General features: G+C 43.4%; 1 protein-coding gene across 2 annotated transcripts in view; it reads left to right on the top strand.

Moving 5' to 3' along the window:
- Nucleotides 1-24,120, top strand: part of FRMD4A (FERM domain containing 4A) — a 606,423-nt gene that overhangs the window by 145,593 nt on the left and 436,710 nt on the right. Inside the window, exon 1 of one of the 2 annotated variants that reach the window (XM_027073471.2) lies at nucleotides 1,170-10,637. The exons of the other annotated variant lie outside the window; for it this stretch is intronic. Coding sequence (XP_026929272.1) covers nucleotides 10,605-10,637 — 33 coding nt within the window. The 5' untranslated portion in view covers nucleotides 1,170-10,604. Of the gene's footprint in view, nucleotides 1-1,169; nucleotides 10,638-24,120 lie in introns of those variants that run through there. 2 annotated transcript variants of the gene reach the window in all.

Here is a 24,120-nt window from a genome sequence, read left to right as displayed (position 1 = left end):
CTGGTCTAAACAAAATACCTTTATTTACAAAGGGCGTATAATAGTATGTTGGAGTAAGAGGAGTATCGGATTTTTTCTAAGGACTTGTGTAATCTAAAGAGATTCACTGAGCTCCCTGGGATTCAATACCCAGCTGTGAAATGAGTGGATAAAACACTTGATATAGAATTCCATTCCAGTATCCTTTGCTTTTATATCATGGAGTTACGCTTACCATGCCTTTGAGAAGTAGCATCATTGTATTAATAGAATATAAGCTGTTTCTTTTTTGTAAATTAGTCTTTGAGGGTAAAACTTTTATCCAGGGCCACCTTGACCAGGTGAAGGCCACAGCTCCCTTTCTGAATCCTCTGGTCAAAACTCCTGGGCTCAACCCAACAGCTGCAGCCTCAGGCTGAGTAACCCTTTCCTCTCTTAGGAGGCTATGAGTATCATTAAGAGGAAAGAAGATGCATGGTCTATTACTGTGGGTCACACGTGGGTGACATTGAATAAAAGAGCAGCAGGGTTTTCAGACCATCGTGTTTCCTTACATGATCACGTGGGCCCAGCGCACACTCCTACCTACTCCACTGCTCCATTGACCATGGATTCTGTGCAGCCAGTGCTCTGACTGACCTCCTGTCCTTACCATTGACCCAGGTAACTCTGCTCTGGCTTTACTTTTGCCCGTTGCTGTTTTGGAGCCACTCCTGACGCTATCTGTGCCTCACTGCTGTTCCTATCCTGTCCCACTGCACACAGAACCTGGCCAGTCCTGCTTCTGCTGGGTCTAGCCCAGCTCAGCCCGTGCCTTCCAAGACTAGGCTGGATTTCACCTCCCTGTTGTTTTGACTGGTACCAGCCTTCTCTCCTGTCGGCCACCACCACATCCCTCTAGAACTGCCTGGCTGTCATGTGGCCACTGGAGATACTCCATGTGGCTGCCAAGTCCTGGTTCTGCTGCCAGTCATACGCACGTCCGACTCTGGTTCCAGGGCCACCCTGTCACTCTTCTGACAAGCATATTACGGATATGTGCTACAACATCAATGCCGTAGCTATGTGGCTATGATTACCTTCACCTGTAATGCTGTTACCCTTGTACCTTCTTATGCATGAGGTACATTCCCTCTGCATACATGGAGCTTTTTTTTTTTTTTTTTCGTCCTGCCACAATAGGTCCTTGAGGTTTTAGTGTTCTGGTTCTGTTTTGGTGGACTTAACCCTAAGTCCTCAGGAGGGTCAGGAAGGCTGCACATAGTGCTGGGGCTTGCCAGGGTTTTGGGTTTTTGCTTTCGTTGTGGGGTTCTGATCTTTAGTACCTCTCCTTCTGCTGAGGATGACCCCTCTTTCCCCAAGAACACCCTACAGATGTTGAGGTTAAGTCACAAGCATCGCTCGTGTGGATGTCTAGAACTAAATGAAAAAATGAAAAGAATCCATCTCTGAGTCCTTCTTCCAGGGTCTCCCAGGAAGCAAGAGCCTTACGCAAACAGCATCTTCTAGGCTTCTTGAAGCAGACATGCAGATTCGACCCCATAGTGGCTTTGGGCTGCACCATATAATACACATCATAGGAAAAGGTGGGTGGAATGTTCTTGCGGAGATAACTGCCTAAGAAAGACCTGTCCAGACACAGACTCTGGCAAAGGATGGCCAAAATGTGTAATAGGCCCAGGTTGGTTTGACAAAGAAGAAGTGAAATCAAGGTCCAGCGACCCAGATTCAAAGCATTCCTCTCTCCTGGGCAATGTTTTCTTTCATTCCAAGCTCTCTGCTTGTGTCACTATGTAAACATATTCAGACATGAAAGGGAGACACCCCACACTACTTTAGTGGTCATGTTTGTTTGTGCTCCACTATGCCCGCAGAGTTACATCCTGGCCATCCATGCATGAGGAGACAGCAAGGAAAGCCAGCATTTCCTTTAAAAAAAAAAATGTGGCTTTACTCACCAAACTTCTCTCCTCTCTATTCTGACACATAGCCTGTGTGCCATACATCTGAGTTTCTTTGGACAGAAGCTTCAGGAGATATTTATTTCATTGAGGTGAAAAAGAAGTTGTGTCTTGTCCAGCCTGGGCATGTGCTTCTATGAATATTCAGACTGCCCCTTGGGAGCTGGCACGGTGCCTTGCACCGAGATCTTGAATCTTTGTTGAGCAAATGAATGCACTTAAATTGAAAAGAAAGTACCATTTTTTTCAGGAAGGTTTTGGAACATGTGGGAACTCGTGATTTTCCCATTTTACATTTAATAGACTAGAAAGCTGGCCTTGAGAAGCCAGGAAAGATCATCAAGATCATTCCATAAGCTAGATAGAGAAAATGAGTTCAGGTAGAAGAGTTTTGACGATCTGCTCCATTTCCTTTCCCTTGACCATGGCTGGGTGATCATTCCGTGACCACGCTTGGAAACCATAGCAAAGTTTTCAAGCAAAATCTTTTTTTCTGCAGCTGTGTTTCATACCTCATCATTTCTCTTGGTTCGTGTGATTAATTGCCATTATGTTTAAAGTCAATACTGTTCACATTCAGAATTTGGTTTCTCAGGTGCAGGCAGAGGTTCTGAATCAGAAAAATCATGTTTTATTAGAATTGAGCAGAAATATTCCTCACGTCTGATTGATCCAAAAGTCAATGACTTTGTGACCTCGGGCACTGGTGCCTCTTTTTCCATTTGTGAGAAAAAACAGTTCTGCCTCTAAGGCACATACTTGGATATCAAGGTTAAGATATCGTTTGCAAAACAGAGCATGCTTCCAGGTTTTTGGATAAAAGAGGCCCATCAATATCTACCATTAACTTCATGATTTTAACACAGAAAGAAATTGAGGCGAGCAATTATTTTCCTTTATGCCTCAGGTCAAAACTGGCCAATGAAATTTAAGATGCAGAATTGATCTGAAAAACCCCTCAGAGCTATGAAAATAATGCACATTGAGGCACATTTATTGTTTGAAAGGTCACATTCTCAACATAATTCCACTATTAAGTAATCCCACTACTGTCAATTAAAGAGACAAGCAAGTACGATTCAGGTAGGCGCACTTCAACTTGTGATATTAGATAACTTAAAAGAATGAGGCTTCGTAATATGAAGGAACTTCCCGTGGAATTTTAATAAATTAACATGCAACTTTTCATAAGAACACTGACAGTATAAAGTGAATTATGCCTATTATTTGTGCATGTTGTGTAGACTTTTTTCAAAGGAGGAAAGGTATAAATTAAGTTTTAAATTAAGAAAAATAGCGTCAGAGATCATACAACCTGGAGATTGTTATCAGCACTCTGCACACCTCAGAGTTCTTACCTCTGCCCTCACATATCATGCTACTTTCAGCCCCCAGATTTCCTTGGCATGTGTTTCTTTCTTGGCCTGAAATCCACTCTTCAATCCCATACTTCAGCACGCCCATCCCGCCATCTTAATGGCCCCAGCATAGTGATCTTCTCTAGATAGCCGTGAAGCCACAAGAGTAGCCCCCTCTAGGAAGCCTTAATCCAGAATGCCGGGTGAATTGTACTTCCTTCCACCTTTGGTTCCACTTTGTGGTCCAACCCTCTGTGCTAGTTCTCCCTCCCCAAATTGGGATTTTCATCTCCAATCCTTGGAATTTTTCAAGAGCCATCACCCACATTCATTACCTTGGTAACAACCTCAGGGCAGAGCCTCTGACTGAGCCTGACATCCAGTGGGTTCTTTCTATAGACTGAATGTTTGTGTCCCCCTAAATTCATATATTGAAACCTAATCCTCAGTGTGATAGTATTGGGAGGTGGGTCTTTGGAAGGTGATTAGGTCATGAGAGTGGAGTCTTCATGATGGGATTAGTGTCCTTAAAGAGGCCCCAAAGAGCTTCCTTTCCCTTTCTGCCATGTGACGAGACCGGGAGAAGGAGGCTGTCTGTGGACCTGGAGGCAGGTCTTCACCAGACACTGAATCTGTTGATGCCTTGATCTTGGACTTCCCAGCCTCCAGAACTGTAAGAAATAAATGTCTGTTGTTTATAAGCCCCCCAGCCTATGGCATTTCTGTTATAGCAGACCGAATGGACTGAGACATTTCTTAACACATATGTGTGGCTTGAAAGAACCCCACAGCACCCCAGTGCCAAGCCTAGATGAGCTCAGTGGTTAATGATGTGCTTTTAGGATATAAGATGGAGAGGGTTATACAAGATGGCCACAATCACACCCCCAGCTTGCAGGATTGGCCCTTTAGAGAAAAAAGTTCTCGTTCTGTTTACACAGCTTCAGGGTTCCAACAAGTCTCAGAAGCAGAAACTGCTTGGATTCCCATCTCTTTGGATCGCTGTCATTCTTATCCCATCCAAACGCACGCTTTGATAGACAATTGCAAGCCAGTTTTTGAAAGGGACTTGTCTGAGGCCTGACCTTCCTGAACATTTTGAGGGAGATCTCAAGAAAAAAATGTTCCCCATTCATGACACCCTTTAGCGCCGTACTGCCTTATTTCCAGCAGAAACAGGAGACCTTATAAAATGCTAACTGAAAGCCCTCTTTGAGGGAAGGTGGGTGGAGAGGATTAGAGGAGCATCCGAGCGATTCTGGCTCTACAGGGATGGGAAGGAAGGAAAGTGCCAGCAGCTTCCTCAGCGCTTCCGCCTGCATGCTCCTCTCAGCTTTTTCCTTATCTCTGCTCCCAGAGGTCTCCTAAGCAAACACTGGAGTAATGATCTGAGGCCAGGGCAGCTGTTGGTTGCCTCCCTCTTCACAAAAGCGCTTAAACCAGAAACCCTGAAAGCAAGCAAGCAATGGAAATACCTCTTTCCAAACCCTTTGCAAAGTAATGTCACTCTGTTCCTCATACTTCTTCATAAAACACAGGGGTAGGTAGAGACCCATTTCCAGCTCAAGCGTGCACAATAATGCAAAAAAAGAGGCAGTTTTATTCTTCCCACCATACAGCACTTTTTCAGAAAGACAAGAGCTGCTAAGGAAGTCTCCCAGGGCTAGAATCCAATTAACTGCTGTACTGATTGCTGATAACTTTAGGCAATCACTTGTGCTTTAGAAAATGGGACAGAGAATCTGAAAGATCATAAAGACAAGATGACTGATCAACCAAGACATAGAACCTAATACCACTCTTTCCCCTAGTCGTCCGCCATTTTCGAATGAAAATAAGGGAAGAAGAAACGCGGGGAATGAAATGCCGTAGGTCTTATACTTGGTGTTTTGTAACATGAAAGTGCCAGTCTGTATGTCTGGAAGCTCAGATTCTGATGTGGAGCTCTGGGAAATACTTGAATAACCATTAAGTATTTCCATCACTCTACATGACTTGCTCTCAGAGCTGCAGTAGAGTAGGAAATCTTGACATATGTGGAGTTCTAAGTCTTCCTGTGTCAGGTTCTGGTTCCTGTGTGACCACTTAGGAACTCTGGTCTTGGATTAGTTATGATATCCATTAGTTGCATAACAAACATACCACCGGGTGCCACACAGTGGTAGATGTTGGGTGTTCACAAGTTTGCAGAGTTTTACTGATCTATCCTGGGCTCAGCTGATGTTGGCTGAGCTTGCTCCCAAGTCTGTAGGTTGGATTTCTTTCATCCTCCTCCAGGAATCAGCAGGACATAATTCCTATGTCCTACCCAGGAACATCTTTAAGCTTCTGTTTGTACCATATTTGTTAACATCCACTCCATCAGTCAAGGGAAGTCACATAGCCATACCCAGAGAAAAGTGAGAAGAAGAGTGCATGACCAAGTCTGAATGGCAAGTGGACAGATGACAAAATGCATGAATAACTGAAGCTACATGATGCAACCTACCACAACACTAATTCTCTCAATCTCAGTTCTTGCATCTGTTAGATGGGAATAATAATATTATTATTATAACATATCATAACATACCTTTGAAAATGAAATGAGATGGTGCTTTAAAGGTCACAGCTGGAACAAAGCTGGTGCTCAGCAAACATTATTTTCTTCCTATTCATCTCCCTACTCTTGCAAAATGGAAATTAATACCTGCCACACACACACCTAACAGAATTATTGTGAAGTTTTAAAAAGATAACACATGTGAGCACCCTTTCAAAAATGCCAGTCACTGTAAAATCTCTGTTTTACAGTAACGTATAGAATGCTTATCCTTACACAGGTAAAACAAATTCAAGCGCTTAGAAATTAAATCACAACTTTCATTGAGCACTTTAGTTTAGCGTGTAGTAAGCGAAAATTTTCTCCGTGATCTGTTTTGGCAGTTACAGTATGAAGCAAAACCAATAATGTGGCTCAAGGTGAGGGGCAGAGGCCAGGGGGGTTGAAAGCAGGAGGAGATTTATAGCCTCAGCTAAATAACTCCCTTAGTGCTGCCCAAGATACCTGGAACCAATCCAGGAATAAGGTCTTTTCTTTCCTTTATCACACCAAAGCCTAAGTCTTAATGAAGATGTTTCCCAGTAGGAACTAAAGAGTGATGAGTCACAGAGGAAAAGACCTAAGTGGTTGTCAGGTCACAATCCTCTTACCTTAATGAATCGAAAACCATTTATGAAGCAAGGCAACCCAATCCTCAGATAATGAACCTTAATTGTGCAACTGGCTGTGGTCCCCAGAGACTACAAGGGGCCTAAAGAAATTAACCTTGAAGATGGTGAAGATGTGAGGAAGAAAGGGTCAATGTTTTCATGCAGGAGAGATGGGAAATCTGAGCCTCTGACCATGTCCTATCTAATGGCCTTTGTGACATTTCCAAGTGCTCCTGGTCTAGAGAGGTTCATTATAAAGGTCATCCATCCATCCGTCCATTTCTCCTCTCCTTTTTTTGAACATCAAAATGGGGAAGAAGAATGGCTCAAATGCAAGGAGATTTGCTAAAAGAGGTTGCTTGGAACAGGGACACTCCCTCTGTAGGTCAGAAGCCCTCACCACCCAGTGGGAATTTGCTGAGTTGGATTGCAGCTAAGACTCCCTTTCCCTGTGGTACACACTTAATTGATATTTCACCAGTTTCTATATATTTGATATTCATTGACTTTTTCTTCCAAGGCTGAGTTAATCCCAGATTGCAAATTCTGCCCTTTTTGAAGCTGAAGGAACTCTCTTAAAATGTGAAGTTGCAAGCAGAGAGCACCCCTACATAAGGGAACCTGGGATGTAGAGCGGTGAATGGGGGTTCCCGTTTCTGACTGTTTTGGCAACAGTGATCATTCTCCATGGTGTTAGGACAACTAATGATCCGATGATTATTTTCATTGACACGGTACATCTGTTGCCTAAATTAGAGTATTTCGTAAGCCCTCCTGCAACTGCCACCTCTCCTCCTGCCCCCTCCCATCGCTAAATAAGTCTAACTACTTTAGGGGTAAGACATGGAGTACTCAGTAGTTAAAGGACTTGGAGATGCTAGTAACAAATTGACTGGCACGTTCCACTTTACAAATAGCTTTAATGAATACGAGACTTGTGCTTGATAAGTGTCTTCCATGGTACCTGGCTTGAGATGGATGGCCAATGAATATTGATTCTGTGAACAAGTCAATGAATGAGATACAGAAAGTTAACACGATGGCCTAAAATAATACACTTTCAAATGCTTAATTCGAAGCCCCTGACTAATAAAGAATAGATGATGAAATATGCATTTAAGTCTTTGTATGTTGGTGGGGATGAGAAGGAAATAGCATTCTCACTACGTGTGGCCTCCTGGAGCTAAATACAGGTCCATTGTGTGCAAATTAACCAAAGCTTCTGCAAAATAGCCAGAAGAATGGTACCTCCTTCATAGGAGGAGCTAATCCATGAAAATCTCTGAGTGCAGTGCCTGGGACAAGGCACCTGTTGCTACCTTCATTTCAATCATCACCATCAGCATCATTTCAAGATCCTAATATGATTCTGAATCCTGTTGATTCCCAGGGGGTTGCTTTAGTCAGGGACCTTGCAGACCACTATAAAAACACGATGAACAAACCCAGACTCCAGGGGCTGGGGGACTGGAATGTAAACAACCAGAAAAGCTAAACCTTCCTTATATGGTGAGATGATATAGGATATTCGCAATTCCTTGCTAAAGGCCCTTCCCCTAGCCTTGGAAAGTAGTTTTGGTTCCGGAAGCTCTGTTTAGAGTTTGTCAGAAAACAACCAGTCTTACACATGTAATTAGTCTGATTTTTTTTTTAACCTTGACACCATCCCAGTCTGTTCTACCCCTATAACTAAAGTTTAGGGTCAGACTGACAAGCAGCAGGGGGTGATCCGTTGTGCCACAGACAAAAAAGGTCAAGGAGAAAACTCTAGAGGAGTGATTCTGATTGATAATTCTGGTGAGAGGGTCTCTGGGACTAGGAAGGGACAAAGACCAGAATAGAATGGCTCAGGAAAGAGTTGCCAAAAGTAAAAAGCAAGTCACAGATATATCTTGTTTAAATCAGGAGCAATCAAACAGGATGAAACCTGAACATGGCACATGGGGTGAGTGATGGCTCTACAACGGCCAGGGTAAAAGGCCTGTCCGAATATCTGCGGCTAGTAAGTCAGGCAGAGGAGGAATGATACCTTGAACATACAAAGAGTGATTTCCTCCCCCAACCCCAAAATAAAGCCTTTGAGAAGATAGAGGGAGGGCTGAGGAAGAGGAGAGGAAATAAAATTAAAGATGGCAGTGAAGGAATGTAATTCTTGTGAATAAATTCGTTTTTAGTTGCATCAAAGAAAGTTGATAATGGGTACCCAGTTAGGAAGAGGGCCAAAAGAAAGCAAAGCTCTAGTGGAAGGGAGCGTCTCCTAGTAGGGTTTGCAATCCTCTAGAGAAACACAATATCATGGGTAGAGGTCGAAGTAAAAAATGAGATGACAGATGAAAGGGCTTGGTGAGTTGATTGAGTTTTGTAGCAAACAGAATATAAAGGCATGGAGGTAAGAGCTTTCTCTACCTTACTCTCCACTCTATAACCTGAAACTAAAACCTCCTGGCACACAGTAGGTGCATTATATCTCCTTATTGAATGATTGAATGAATAAAACAAAAGACTAAGGGACCCCAAACACTAGGATACTGTGTAAGAAAACGTCATGGTTAAGCCAATAGCAAGAGATAACGAGGTCCAGAGGCCCCCAGAAATGGCAAAGATATTTTATATAAAGACAGAGTATTACTTTCAGTAGGTTGGAGCCATTGAGGATTTGTCAGGATGTTAAGACTCTGGTCAGAGGAGGTAAGCGCCTGGTTAAGTGTGAATGAGGTTGTAGACATGCACCTAAGATAATAGGGGGAAAATGTTAAGAATAGAGAACTGGGGACTACCCAAGGAAATGAATCAGTGTAATGTAGTTGGTGTAGAGTCTGAAGTTCCTTGGATACAGATGAATGAACTAGAAAAAAACTTGAGGTAATCAAGGATTAAGAACTAGAGTAATGGACCATCCTAGGACACCATCTGGAGAACCAGCATAGATGGCCCCATCTTCAAGACGTCTTGGGAGTCGTGGCAGATAGAGAGAGGGACAAGTGCCATCCAAGGAACAAAGGACACAGGATGTCAGCCTTAAATATCATCGGTGAGTTCACATATGGTCTGTGTGTGTCACATTATATAATGTGAAATCCCTTATAATGGTATAGATGTTCTTAGCTACAATTAAGGAGTCACCTGCTGAAGTAGAGATGTTGAATTATTTTCATATAGAAAACTCCTTAAACATAAGAAAGTTCAAAAAAAAACCTCTTTTCAACTTCCTTATGCCCTGACCCAAGTCTTTGCAGTATTTTCTCACTGGCTACTTTTTACAAGTGACTGGCAATGTCGAATGAGAGAGTCAATCCTGGTTTATCTGAGTCCTGGAGAGCTACACGTGCTTATTATTTTATGCTCCGCTGTTAGGAACTGAGTCTATAAATCAGTGTTGAAACTTTTCCTAAGAAGAGGCTTTGCTTATATGCTCTTAAACATCTGGTCAGACAGGAAAAAAAAAATCCAGTTAACTATCCAGATGCTGTGTCAACAACTAGGCTAAACAAATGAGCATTTAGAAATACCCGAGAGGTGAGATTTCTTTTTCAGCTTTCAGAAAAACAGCTGAGTACTGGTGACACCTGGATCCACTGCTCTCAGGGTCCTGTTCCTTAAAAGAGAAATGAATGGAGAACCAAAGCAGTGCCTTCAGCTGTCAGCTCTAGAGAGAGCGACTGCACAGCTGAGCTCAGGAGCCCAGATGCCCGGGCAGAGCTCAGCCCCTCTCGCCTCCTTTCCTGGGTGAGCCGCCCCTGTGGTTTGGTTCAGATCACTTTTCTCGGCTCAAATGCGGTACCTAAGACAGCGATCATTTGTCAAGTGAGCACGGTACACAGAGAGCTCTAGGCAGATTATGGAAAGAGAGGGAGGAAAGGGAGGGAGGAGAGAGCTCGGGAGAGAGAGAAGCAAGAGAGGGAAGAGGGTGAGGAAGCGAGCGGGCTGCTCTAGGAACAGTGCTTTCCAGGCACTGGAGATTCAAGTTAGACAGGGTGACGGTGCAGAGGCACCGCCCGGGAGAGGGGAGAGACCAGGACTCCCCGCATGGCTCTTTTCATGTGGGATGCTTAAGGACAGCACACACAGAGAGTAACTTGGAGAGGACAGCAACTGGCATGAGGATTCCGCCAAAATGGAAGGGCTCCTGTCTCCGATGAGGACCAAGGTAAGGAGAGTGAATCTCGGTTTCTTTTGATTCTGCTTGGATGCTGGAAAAAAAAAAAAAAAAAGGCAGCTGAGGTGCCCGGAGCCTCTGTGCATGGGAGGCTCACTGAGCTTTTGTCTTCTTTCAGAACTAGGCTGGATCTCTGAAAGAATAGGCTAGCCTCAAAGGCAGTGGGAAGGGGAAAGCAGGGGGGAGAGAACCATCTGTCAGTGCGGACAATGGGAATCCTGGTAAATGAGTTCCCCTCTCGCTTGATTAGACAGCCATATTTTAGCAGGATTTCCAATCACTCTTCTTGGAGGCTGTGCAGCCCCGGGAGCTGTTCGTTGCAGGAAGTACCAATTTCTCTGGCGGCATTGCTGTGTGTAGCAGGAGGAGTAACACGTTTAAAGCAGAGCGTGCCCAGCTCTTACTGGAAATACCCTCTTTCCTCCTCCTCTTCTTCAGAGCAAGAGGGTCAGGGAATCCTCTGTGGAAAGTAGGTTAATGCATTCTGGAAGCCAGTGTGTTCTCGGAGAGCTCCCAGACCTGCAGAAAAGAGCCCAGAGCACCGGACTCGCCTGACATCTTGGTCAGAACTTGGTCCTGTAACATTTAAGGGTGCACCCAGGGAGCTGCTTACAATCTCCTGGAGGCTCTGGGAACTTGTTCTCCTTGGCTGGAGTTTGCTTTTTCACTCGAGATGCCTTGGAGCTGGGGCTTTCCATTAAAAGCTCAGATGATGGGGAGTCTGTGTGGTATTTGCTGCATCCACAGAGAACTCTACATGGGTGGGCCAAAAGTTCTAAATAACGCTAAAAATAGTACTTTCTTTATTCAGAAATTTCCAAAAATATCAGGGGGAAATTGGCTATATAGCCACACAGAATGGTTACAGCCAATAGAGTAAGGCTTTGATTTACCTCATCTCTTTGATGCTCCGTTCAGTGGTTCCAACACAAATAGACTCTTTTGTTGAGCAGTTTTTTTTTCCTGCTAGTTAATGAGCACGACCACGATGTCATAAGAGAATGTTAAAACTAGGGTCTTAAGCATGAAAGCATCCCATCCTTGGGGAGAATTCGTGATCTCCCAGTTGTCTGATAGTCACTCATTAGAAGGATCACCCCAAGAGAGTTTGTTACCAGAGGTTCTAATTCCAGCCCTCCGGCTGGCTGGCTGGCTGGCTGATCTCTGGTGAGATCCCCTCAGTGACCTGTTTGCACTCCCTGAGCGTGTAGCCGAGTCGTGATGGGTGCAGGCAGCATGACTCAATCCAAGGGGCTGTGGAAACGGCAGGTACCAGTTCATTTATGTTCTACCGCTGCAAAGGGAATGGCAAATGGCGCCCTTTATTGACAGGGTAGGGTATGGATGCCTTAGGGGATGGCGTGATAATCTGTTTATTTGGCTAGCTTTTGAAATTGCGGCCTCCGACCTCCTGTCCTGGTATCGTGCAGTTTCATGCTCCCATCAGATCAGTGGATCTGAGCTCATAACCTTAGGTGAGTACAACTCTGCTAGACTTGGAAGGCAGTTCCCTAGCAAATGAATCAGGACCCAGACACTGTATAAATCACACTGTGGGCCCATGAAAATGGCATGCTGTGATAGGGGAAAAATAGATATCAGGGGTCAGACTGCTCGTATATTATATTTATCATTTAATTCACATCACAGTTTGTTCCTTAACCATCACGTCACCTAATGAACAATGAAACTATGGGGGTTTGGGTCCCACCAAACTTCAAACATAAAATCTCTCCATAGCAAACTGAGTCTCATTCAAACCCTTTAATTTTTAGACTTCAAGCTCTGTGTGTGTGTGTGTGTGTGTGTGTGTGTGTGTGTGTGTGTGTTTCTGTGAATTCTTCTTTAATCTCCTTATTTCTGACGCTGGAAATTTATATTTCCATATTGAAGATTCAAGTTACACTTGAATTTGGTCACCTACAGAATCATCATACTTAGGAAACAAGACCTGACTGTGAAATGAGATCCCTCGGTGAGACTCGGCTTTAGTTTCTAAATTGCTATGTCCTGTGTTGTTGAAGTTACCCAATGTTTCTCAAAAATTTACCCAAAGACTTATATCAGTGGCAATGTGTTGTCATTTTTAAACCTTATCCCACGTTATGCCTCATTAAGCCTATTCTGGAATATTCTCCCCCTTTCGTAAGGCTTCAGCTTGAAGTTTCTGATTTCAGGGTATCATGATGGGCTGGACAGAGAAAGCCTCCCAGAGCTAAATTTTGCTGTGTTGTGGGGACTTAATAACTTACTGACAGTTTAAAGCAAGTGTTGAGGTAAATTGGACATCATGCAGTAATTTCATTATGCCATGTAATAGACTTAACCAGTCTAAATCATGGGTGCTTAATGCATTTTTATCTGGGGATTTGCATAATTGGTACATAAATATGCATGAGATTAACTGGAAGTGGCAAAAAGGGGTGGAAAAATGTTCACGAGTGTGAAAATTAAGGCAGTTGCAGAGGGGGCACCTGGGCACACGCCGTCTCCTGGGTGGTGGCCACACTTGACGTACCTAGAAACAGACAGGACAGCAGCTGGCCTCCGCGTGGCCCAGGCTATGTGTTGTCAGTGATACACGGGCTGAGCGTAGCTTTTGGCTCTCGGCTGGATTCGCTTGGGCACACTACTCATTGTTTCTTTTATATATAATGCAATGTAGAGAGGCTCTAGGCTGATGGATATACTTCTGACTGGCCTCCTGGCAGGCCGTGACACAGTCCTCAGGATTCTAACCATAACAAATGATGTTTGCAGAGGCAGGGGGAAAGAAAAAGAAAAAAAAAGAGAGAGAGAGAGTCGCTGATTGAGTCATTTCTCCTAGGAGGGTAAAGGAAAGAATTTGATAATTAATCATTCTTTGTGCACGTTTTAAAACGTGTCCTTTTCTGATTCGAGTTTTAATCCTCCAACCTTCATGATTCTCTTTAATCCTCCGTGCATTGCCTCCAAGTGCACGAGGCCGCCAAAACCATTGCCCTCATTTTCGGCCCCTCGCGAATCCTGCTTGCCAGTGCCTGCCGGGGCATCGGCAGTGAGCGCCCAGCTTGGGCCATGTGCAGTCAAGACGAGTCTGTACTTTGCACGGAGTAGGTTCTGGGTCAGCCGCAGCATCAGGTACGAATTTATCCTTCTCCACCACACTGCAAGAAGAGAGGGAGGAGGCGGGGGTGGGGGGGGTGGGGAAGCTGTCTCGGTTGGACGTCCATCTTTTTATCTTTCCGTTTTCTTGAGATATGATTGACATGAAGCACTGTACCAGGTTAAGGTATACAACGCACATGAGTTTATTTAACATCCATCTCCTCCTGTAGTTACCAAAAAAAAAAAAAAAAAAGTCTCTTTCCTTGTGGTGAGAACTTTTAGGATTTACGCTCTTAGCAGCTTTCAAAGAAACCACATGGGAGAGTTAGCTGCGGTCACCACGCATACCTTCCGTCGTAGGACCACCTGATGTTACAGCCCGAAGTTTGCACCTTTTGACCACCTGTCTCCGGTTCCCTCACCCTCGCCCCCATCCTCGCCTCTGGCAACCATAAACGTGATCCCTTTCATTAGGAGTGTGGTTTTTTGGTTCGTTTTTAACTTTTTAGACTCTGCGTGTAAATGAGATCATGCAGGATTTGTGTTTCTCTTTCTGACTTCTTTTCACTTAGCATAATGTCCTCTAAGTCCATCCATGTTGTTGTAAATGCTAGGATCTTGTTTTTTAATCAAATGCTTACACAGGAAATAGGGAGTGGACCTAAAGTAACCTCTCTAGAAAGGCTGCAGTGTTAAATTTACCAAGTTTAACTTGACAACTCAGTAACCATTGTGTATGCTGACTAGGCTTTTTAGTATATTGTGATACTATTGTCTTTAATATCTGCTCTCCATTTACGATTAGCTAACTCTCCAGAGAAGATGCTTTTCTTTAAATTGTTAAAAAAAATTTTTTTTACTGTTTATTTTTATTTTTGAGAGAGAGAGAGAGGGAGAGACAGAGCGAGCATGAATGGGGGAGGGGCAGAGAGAGAGGGAGACAGAATCCAAAGCAGGCTCCAGGCTCTGAGCTGTCAGCACAGAGCCAGATGCGGGGCTTGAACTCACGAACCGCGAGATTATGACCTGATCTTGGCAAAGTTGAATGCCCAACTGACTGAGCCACCCAGGTGCCCCCTGAGAAGATGCTTTTTATCTGTCCAAACTTCCCTTATTTCTGCTGCAAAGACATTGTGTCATTAATTGCATGTCAGTGACCTTTTTTGAAGGAATGACTTCAGATTTGTGGCATAAAGTAGTTTTTCTAAAGGAAGTCTTTCTAAAAGGATCATCCCTTTAAAAAAAATTTTTTTTAATGTTTATTTTTGAAAGAGAGAGAGAGAGAGAGAGACAGAGACTGTGCATGAGCAGAGGAGGGGCAGAGAGCGAAGGAGACACAGAATCTGAAGCAGCTGCTAGGCTCTGAGCCGTGAGCACAGAGCCCTATGTGGGGCTCGAACCCATGAAACGTGAAATCATGACTGGAGCCAAAGTTGGATGCTTAATCAACTGAGCCACCCAGGCACCCCAGGATCATTCTTTTTTCATGAAAGGGACATTTCCAGGGAAATGAAAGCCGAGAGAATAAAGAATGAGCATTTGGCATGAACATCAGAATAGTGTCCTGTGAGCCCAGCTCTCGTGTACTCACAGTAAGTGCCACACGTAGCTACAATCAGTTCAAGATTTATCCTTCTTCACCCTACTGCAATTTTGGAAGCACGTTCGATATAGATGTAAGATGTAAAAATTCTAAAATTACAGACAATATAGATAGCAAAAGAAAGAATCAAAAGAGTATAATCATTGGTTCTCTCGTTCCTTAAGCCAATTATCAGACAGTACCTGAAACCCTTAAAGTCGCTTAGAATTATGCCAAATCTGCTTGAAATTTTGCCAGGACTCCATGGAGAGTACTGCCTGAAATGATCCACTGTGTTCTATCTACTTGATACGTGGATTCTGATAAAATATTGGACTCTCCCTTTCACAGAGCTCTGTGAACTAGAAATCATTAAGGCCTCCAGAATGGTAGCACCTGAGCAGGGAAGACTAAGGAGGGCTTGACAATTACTTTCAAACACATTAAATATCCACAAGATTATTCACGGGCTAATGACAGGCTATCCTTTATCTTAATGGAGGCTTAAATAAGAGGAAACCTTCAGGAGCTGGTGCATGACAGGTTTAGATTAAATTCAATGCACCGTTTCTTGACATCAAAATGTTTTCCTGAGGAAGGTTGATATGGTTTCTAATCTGGAGACCTCTGAGACGGCTAAGGATGATCCAACTTCAGAAGCCAGAAGCCTTTAAGACATCCCATGTTTTTATGGCGCCATGAATTTTTACCATAAAGCCAATAACCAGAAATAGGTTTATGAGACACGCATCAGATTACTTTACAAAGCGCTACTGTAATGCATTTATTGAACCACTGACCTCAGTTGCATACAAACAGGAAACAACTTGATTCATTTTCAGACAACCCCTTGCAAGGCATCTGTGAACTGTGCCAAGGAAGGTAGGGACTATAGGACCATTTGTTTGGTGAGTCTGGCAAAGGAGATGTGCGAGGCACCATAGCCTTGTTTGAATCAGACTACAGACTGCCCAGGTTCAAACCCTAGCTCTGTCACTTCCTAGGGTATAACTTTTCTGGGCCTCAGTTTCTTCATGTGTAAAATGGCATACAATAATAGGATCTCTATTAAGTGTTGTTGCAAGAAGTAAGTGTGTTAATGCCTGTGAGGTCTTGTCACACCACGATAAAAGTTAGCTATTACCAGTATGAATGTATGGGCAAATATGTAAATGGATATATGCAGAAATATAAGTTGAATGACAAATGTTTGGAATGAATTGTCATAGTCATGAGTCCAAGTAGGGAAGGCAGGCCACCTATCTTCAAGATGATGCTGTCAGCTGAGACACAGAGAGAGAGCTCCTCCTCCTGCAAGACCCCTGTGAAGTTGGGTCCTCACCTGTCCAGGTGCAGACTCAGCTCAGAATAAAACAGATGCCTCTGTAGCATGAATCAGCTCTCATTATAATAAAGCCTTTCATGACAAATAATTATGGTAGGTAGAAGGTTTAGAAGAAAGGATTGTAGACTCAGCCTAAGCCAAAGATTTCCTCTCCAGGACCTTAAGAAAATTACTTTTCTCTTTTGGTCCTTGGTTTGGCCATCTCTTAACTGACATCTTAGTAAAAGAACAATCTTCCTTTGGTGCTTTGGGTCTTGCAAAGTTGAATATACATCATCTCATGTGATCTTCACTATCATAGTTATAATCTACCTGGGAGAAGAGGACCTGGAAAAGGCACAGGCACCAGGGTGCCTCTTCTTGGCTTCTCCAGATGGAACAGCTCATACATTGTCCAACAATGAAAGTTTGGGCCTCTAAGACTAGGCCTGGGTAAATTCAGGATGCAAGGCTTGTTCCACACCCCAGCAGATAGATAAAAGAACCGGGAACAGACCACAAGTGCCAGCCTGGCCACTGTTGGGCTTTCAAAGCCATGGTTGGTTCAAAGCCCTTTCTGTCATGTGTCAAGAAAAAATCCTGTTGACCTAGAAGATTTTATGAAGTCATGTTGAAAGCCATCTGGATGGCCCTGTGGAGTGAGAAGATACATGGGCCACTGGCTTCATCAAAGGGACCCCAGGTGGCCACTCCCAGGGGCTGCGAAGCCAAGCTGTACTTACAGGGGGAGATACTCAGTTAGTAAAAAGAAGATGGATGAGAGTCCCTAAGCCACCGACCTCATGTTGTATAATTAAAAAGGGATAGGAGTGTGGTGAGTGAAGCATAACATGACTGAGGGAGGGGAGGGAAGGACGTGAGGATTTTTGAAGATTTCCGATGGCTAAAAAAATTGAGGAGTTGATTAATTCATGGTAATTCCCTTCATGCTCTGGTCAGATCTGTTTCCTCCATCCCAAGCAGGGGAGGAAGAGAACTCTGAGCAGCCAAGCTGTTGGGAAGGGAAAAGTCATCACAGCCGTTCTTCTATCTCATTTACTTTTTCATCCAGTGGGGATTTATTAACTGCTCATATCGAGTGTCAGGCAATAAATGCTTCCTTCGGTCACCATTGAGCAAACAAAAGGAAAAGTGTTGAAGGGTCCACAAATAAGACAAAGCAACCCAATCACTTTCTCTTGAAAACAAGGCGGGAGTGCACACTCTAGGAGCTACAAGCAGGAGAAAATGATTTTTCCAAAGGCCACATTCCTTTTCACTAAAAGTGATGCTTTTAATACAAGAAGATGATAGCAATTGGGTAAATTAACTCCGCATTGATATTCAGAGGGAATTACCTTAATGGTAATAACTGAGAGTCTTCAGAGGGATAAAAATGCCTGAAGGAGGATCCTATTTAGTCTTGGAAGGTCTACTTTATCTTAAACAAAGAGCGTGAACTCGGACATATTTCCTAAATGGGAAACCGAAGTGTAGTCATTTGTCCTCAGATTTCAAAGTAAAACACTGTACTTAACACTAGGGAAGCCAGTTTAGGAAACTATAGGAAACTATGAAATTATATAAAGACCAAAGTCCTTACTCTGACAATTAACTTTGAGAACTAAAATAACCCCGAGTACTTTCTACTATTCTGTAGTCTCTACAAATTTTTGGTGAAAGATTCGTATTTAGTGCACTTGCATGTGCACACTCACACATGGAGTGTGTGTGTGTGTGTGTGCATGTTTGTGTAGCTGTCATTCACTTCCAAAATCGATGCTTCTGAAGTTGATTCCAATATCAGTGTATGTGATAGGAACAGCACAGGATTTAGACATTACCCTACAACCTATAAAGCAAGTCTTTATAGGTTGAGTAAAGCATGAATACTTCTCAGACATAGCTCTTGGGCAGGTTTCTCATTGGTAGATTGGAAAGAGATGAACATTTACTCTAAATTGCTTTGTTTTCAATTTGGGGAATAAGTAAAACAATGAAGCCTAGTATGTGCCTACGACATGCCTAGTATATGCTAAGGAGTAAAGATTATTTAGGTTCTAGAACTCAGTGTTGGCCAGTCGAAATAGAATTCAAATCACAATGGGAGCCACAGGTATAATTTTACTTTTTCTAGTAGCCACATTGAAAAAGTTAAAAGACACTGGCATATGTAATTTTAATAATAGATTTTATGTAGCCAATGTATCCATTATTATCATCTCCTCATGTAATCAATATAAAAAATATGAGTGAGATATTCTATGTTCTTTTTTTTTCAGACTGTCTTCAAAGTCTGGTGTGCATGTTGCCCTTACAGCATGTCTCAATTCAGACTGGCCACATTTCAAGTGCTCAGTAGAAACACATGGTTAGTTGACTGCCATGTTAGATAGGCCAGCTCTACCTGATTTATTGGTACAACCAAAGAAGCCATAAAGCTGGGATTTGTCTAATACTGGTAAATTGCTATCACTCTCCTAATAACTTATTTTGACCATGTAGTCTCTCCCCAGTGCTATTTTGTAGTTGGGATTTTGGCACAGCCTGGGACCTCTGGTACAAGCATATTTGGTCAGATGAATACCCCGAGCACTTTGACCTCTGCAGTGAAAGCTGATGATCACACACAAAGAATGAATTAGCTCAGTGCTTCCATTGTGCAGGAGAGACACAGGGTCAGGTCAGAGGGCACATGTGGATACAGGGGAACGGAGCAGTTCTGAGCAGTTAACTTGGTTGTTTTCCACACTTTCTTCCCAGTCGATTTAACACTGGTCTTGAGTGTTTCTCAATCTCTCTCTCTCTTCCATTGCACGTATTGTTTCAGAGCTTTTTCTCCTTTAGTTGCATTCCCGTAGGAATTTTCTGAACTAGTTGCTGCAGATACCAAGGCACTCTGTGTAAAGGTATTGTGAGCTGAGGGAGCATTTCCTTCCACTCTCCTCGGATAACAAGGTCCAAGTTCTTGGCCTTGCTGACCACTGTTATGTGAGGCCTCCAGACTCTCCACCCCTGGCCTACACCTCTCTCAAGTTTCATGGCTACACACCCGAGTCCCTGTTGGCTTTTGTTGTTGTGTTCAACAGCCCCTGTTATAAGAGGAGATATATCCCTCTGGGATATATCCCAGAGACGTATTTAACTTACTCTAAGCCTGGACTCCTTGTTATGCCCCAGAAACTACTCCTCTTTCTGGATCCATTAACTCACTGAGTGACAGACCCCTCTCTCCAGGCCCATGCCAGACACCTGGGTCTCTACACCCCTCCCCTTGTCCCTGACTCTTCATATGTCTTCAGCTTCCATGTCATGTTATTTCCTCTCTTCACCCTATCTTGTGCCTTCCCCTTCCCCTTCCCCTTCATCTGCATGATCACAGTGTTGGTGCAAGTGGCCATCTTCGGACTGGATTCTTCCCATAATCTCCTGTCTGGGCCTCTGGTCTCCCAGCAAGACTCACCCCCTCCAATCCATCAACTCATGGCTGATAGAGCCCCTGTTCCAAAACACAAACCTAGTCATGTAATTTCGCTTTGCAGAATTCTCCCCTAGTCGCTCCCATTGCCAGAGAAGAAAGTTCTACCCTTAGTATGACTCTCAAGTCCTTCTTGATTGGTCCCTGCCTCCCAATTCCATCTCTGCTGCTACCACCACCTTCTGGGATGTTATGCTCTAGCATTACTGATGCTTCATCAACAACCCATGGCTTGCCTGGCCTCTGTGCCTTTGGATGTCCTGCGTATTGCGTCTGGATTCTGCTCTCCTCCTTCTCTGCCTGGGAATTCCATAGTCTCTAAGAGCTGATTCAAGTGTCTCTTCTTCCATGAATCCTTCCCTAACCTGAGGGGCAGACTCATGTCTCTTTTTCCTGTGTCTCCACTGCCACGTCCATTACCTCCTGTGCACACATTGCACCTGCTACAACAGATCGTTCACACAGCGTTCACTGGATGACTGTTCAAAAGGCAAAACCATCATCTAAGGATTAAGCCCTTAGGCTTGTCCCATGTAAATGGCAAGTTTGGCTTAATGCAGAGTTAACATTTCATTCATTAAATATTGGCCTCATGTCCTGTGTGTGCCGTGCCATAGAAGGCTAATATTCATCTACAGATGTGTGGGTTCCGGTTGCATAGGATCAAGTGGCCTTCACCTCAGCCAGAGCACCAGGGCTCACCTGTAGCAGGAGTTGTGTGTAGATGCTGGTGTTGGCTGGGCTTCAGAATGATGGGGACGATGATGTCATCTGCTGAGTTCCAGCCACTGTGATTAGTGCACGAATTAGGTGTTTTCATCTCCATTGTAATGCTGAGAAAACTGGGGGTCAAAAAAAGTCAGGTAACTTTCCCAAGGAAGTTCCGTGGCCACAAAGGGGATAAAGGCAGGGTCTGAACCCTTGTTTGGCCAAATATCTCACACTCCCTCCTTTTACTACACCAAATGCCTCCCAAATTTATCTTGTGGTTTTGGTATTCTGATTATGATATACAGATGCCAAAGTTCCCCTGGAAGAGGAATGAAGGATGGGCCAGATGGCAGTAGGTTTTAGGTTCCACTTGGATGCAGAGGTAGACAAGGAGCCATGGAGAAGGCCCAAAGACTCTATGCAAGACCCATGTCCCACAGTGTTGGAACAGTTGTCATATGCTCCCTTATGACATGAGTGTGATGTATGGAAACTCTTTCAAGAACCCCAGGGGAGTTTTTTTTTTCCAACTTGGTTTTAGATTCAGCTTAGACTTTGCTATAGCTTTCAGACCTGAACCCCAAGGCTCCCAAAGGGTGGTAAGTTCTGTCAGATGAAAATATACATGTTCCTTCGCTCTGCTCCTGGGAGCCTTTTCTCTATCAAACAAATGAACCGCCAAGAACAATAACAGCACCTCCTTTAACATGGGCACATTTGCTTCAAGAAAAACACTTATCCAGATTGCCGCAAAGTTTCTTTTACTTTCCAGACTAATGTTTTCACATAGAGAGCCTTGATAGAATAACAAGAGGGTAAATAAGCCTTTTTGATGGAGAAAGCCAATGAGGTCATCAGGCAAGGCTTGAGCTCAGGTTTACAAGCTTTGTTCCAGGCATGTCTAGGAGTCTATGGAAGCTTCAAAGTTTCCATTAAAGTTTTTTCCAAGCACAGTTGTGTTTTATGTGAGATGACTGATTCATTAAGATGTTTTCTTTATCATGACTTATTTCACGTACACAAAAACACATAAAGAATACAGACCGATATATATATCTGTGTGTGTGTGTATATATGTGTGTATATGTGTGTGTGTGTGTGTATGCATGTGTGTGTATATATGTATATATGTTATATGTGTTTGTGTGTGTATATATATGTATATATGTTATGCTTGTGTGTATATATATGTATATATGTGCGTGTGTGTATATATACATATATGTATATGTGTGTATATATATGTATATGTGTATATGTGTATATACATATATATATATACACATCAGTGTAAGAAATAAAACTGCTGATGGAGTTGAAGCCCCTGTGTACTTTCCACAATCACACCCCCCACTTCCCTCCCAGAGGTAGTATCTATCCTGAATTTATCATCTCATACTCTTCTTTATATTTTTATTACAAATATTTTGTGCCTGTGTGTTTGTGTTCTAAGTGTATGAATCTTCTGCAACTAGTTCTTTTCACTCATCAGTTTGTGTGGGGGTGGGGGAGGGGGGAGCATCACCAGCATGAATGTACATAGTTATAGTTCATGCATTTTCCTCCCAGGGGAATTGCTTGAGCACAACAGAGCATTAATATACTGTCAGTCATATATCTGTCCTCTTGTGGGTAAACATCTCTCTCTCTCTCTCTCTCTCTCTCTCTCTTCAATCATTACAAACAATATTGCCGTGTCCATTCTTATACGTGTCTCCTCTTAGACGTGTTTCCCCAGAGTCTCCACCTGGGAGGGGGACAGCTGGACTGTGAGGTGTGAGCCTCCTGACATTGACCAAATTGCTCTCCAGGGACCATGACTATTAAAACTTGTCTTACTTCCCTGTGCTACAATTCTGTGTTCTGTGGTATATGTATCTGTGCACAATTAAGGATGCCAGAAAATGAGCAGTGTGAGTGTCCTGTCTACAGACAGAGCATTTATTACACTTGTATCGCATCCTGAGAATGAAAGTAAGAGTGAATTTGGTCACTTCCTTCCAAAACCTCTATTCACTATCATTCCACTCAGACGTGTACTTACTTTTTTTTTTCAGTTTATTTTGAGAGAGGGCACACAAGTGGAGGAGGGGCAGAGAGAGAGAGAGAGAGAGAGAGGGGCGGGGGAAGAGTTTATTTTGAGAGAGGGCACACAAGTGGAGGAGGGGCAGAGAGAGAGAGAGAGAGAGAGAGAGAGAGGGGCCGGGGAAGAGAGAATCCCAAGCCGGCTCCGTGCTGTAAGCACAGAGGCCAATACAGAACTTGATCTCACAACCATGACATCATGTCCTGAGCTGAGACCGAGAGTCTGACGTTTAACCGACTAGGCCACCCAGGTGCCACAAACACATACTTTCAGTATCATTCCAATGTCTCAGCGTCTTCCCTGATGCTCACTGCATTATCGAGATGCTCATGACATCAATATGTGTCATTAATTGATGTATTAATTAATTAATGGATGGCATCCATCAATATGGCCAGATCAGGGATCACCTGATTTTATTTTCCTCATGCAAACTTCATAAAACCCTAAGAAAGCCTCTTAGACTATTACTAAAACCAAGCCCACATCTTTTAAGGCTGTCACACAAAGGAGAATCTCCACGTGGAAAGGGACGGCAGCTAATTCCTCGAGCTTCCCTTCCCTTCCCTTGTGGCCTTTCTTCCGTGGGATCATTCATGATTATTGCTACCACTACTAGGCTGGCCTCAGGGACAATATTCCTAGTACTGTTTCTCAGGGGCCTTTATAAGAATTTTTATTTTGTGGTTTTAACACAATAATCTTCAAAACACAAAGGGTAGGAGAGAAGCATGCAGCATCTGATGACCACCTCACAGCTGGGCACTGGCCCATGATTGTACTGTCCACCATATTTCTTTCAGGCTAATGAGGGAAGAGCAGAGATTTACTTTGTAATAAATGATGTGGTTCTGACAAATGTAGGCCAAGGGCATCACCTTGGATTATTAACGTTTGTGCAGAGGTTTGAGCCGGAAGAAAACGATACGAGAGTTGACTCCTTATCCAGCACGTGGTAATACAGGCATGCCACACTCAAAAGAACCTACTGTATGGGAGTCAGAAACGTATTCAGTTTAGTGTCAGTAAAAAAAAAAAGAAGACGTATGTGTCTATATATACACATACATACATATCATCAGATTACACACACACACACACACACACACACACACACACACACATCAGGTGAAATCAGTTGTGTTCATTTTGATTTTTCACATATGTATACATTTAGTTTACAAATTTGATTTAATAGTTATGTAA

This window comes from Acinonyx jubatus, chromosome B4, assembly GCF_027475565.1.
Source record: "Acinonyx jubatus isolate Ajub_Pintada_27869175 chromosome B4, VMU_Ajub_asm_v1.0, whole genome shotgun sequence".
NCBI lineage: Eukaryota > Metazoa > Chordata > Mammalia > Carnivora > Felidae > Acinonyx > Acinonyx jubatus.
This window is presented reverse-complemented; position numbering and strand designations above follow the sequence as displayed.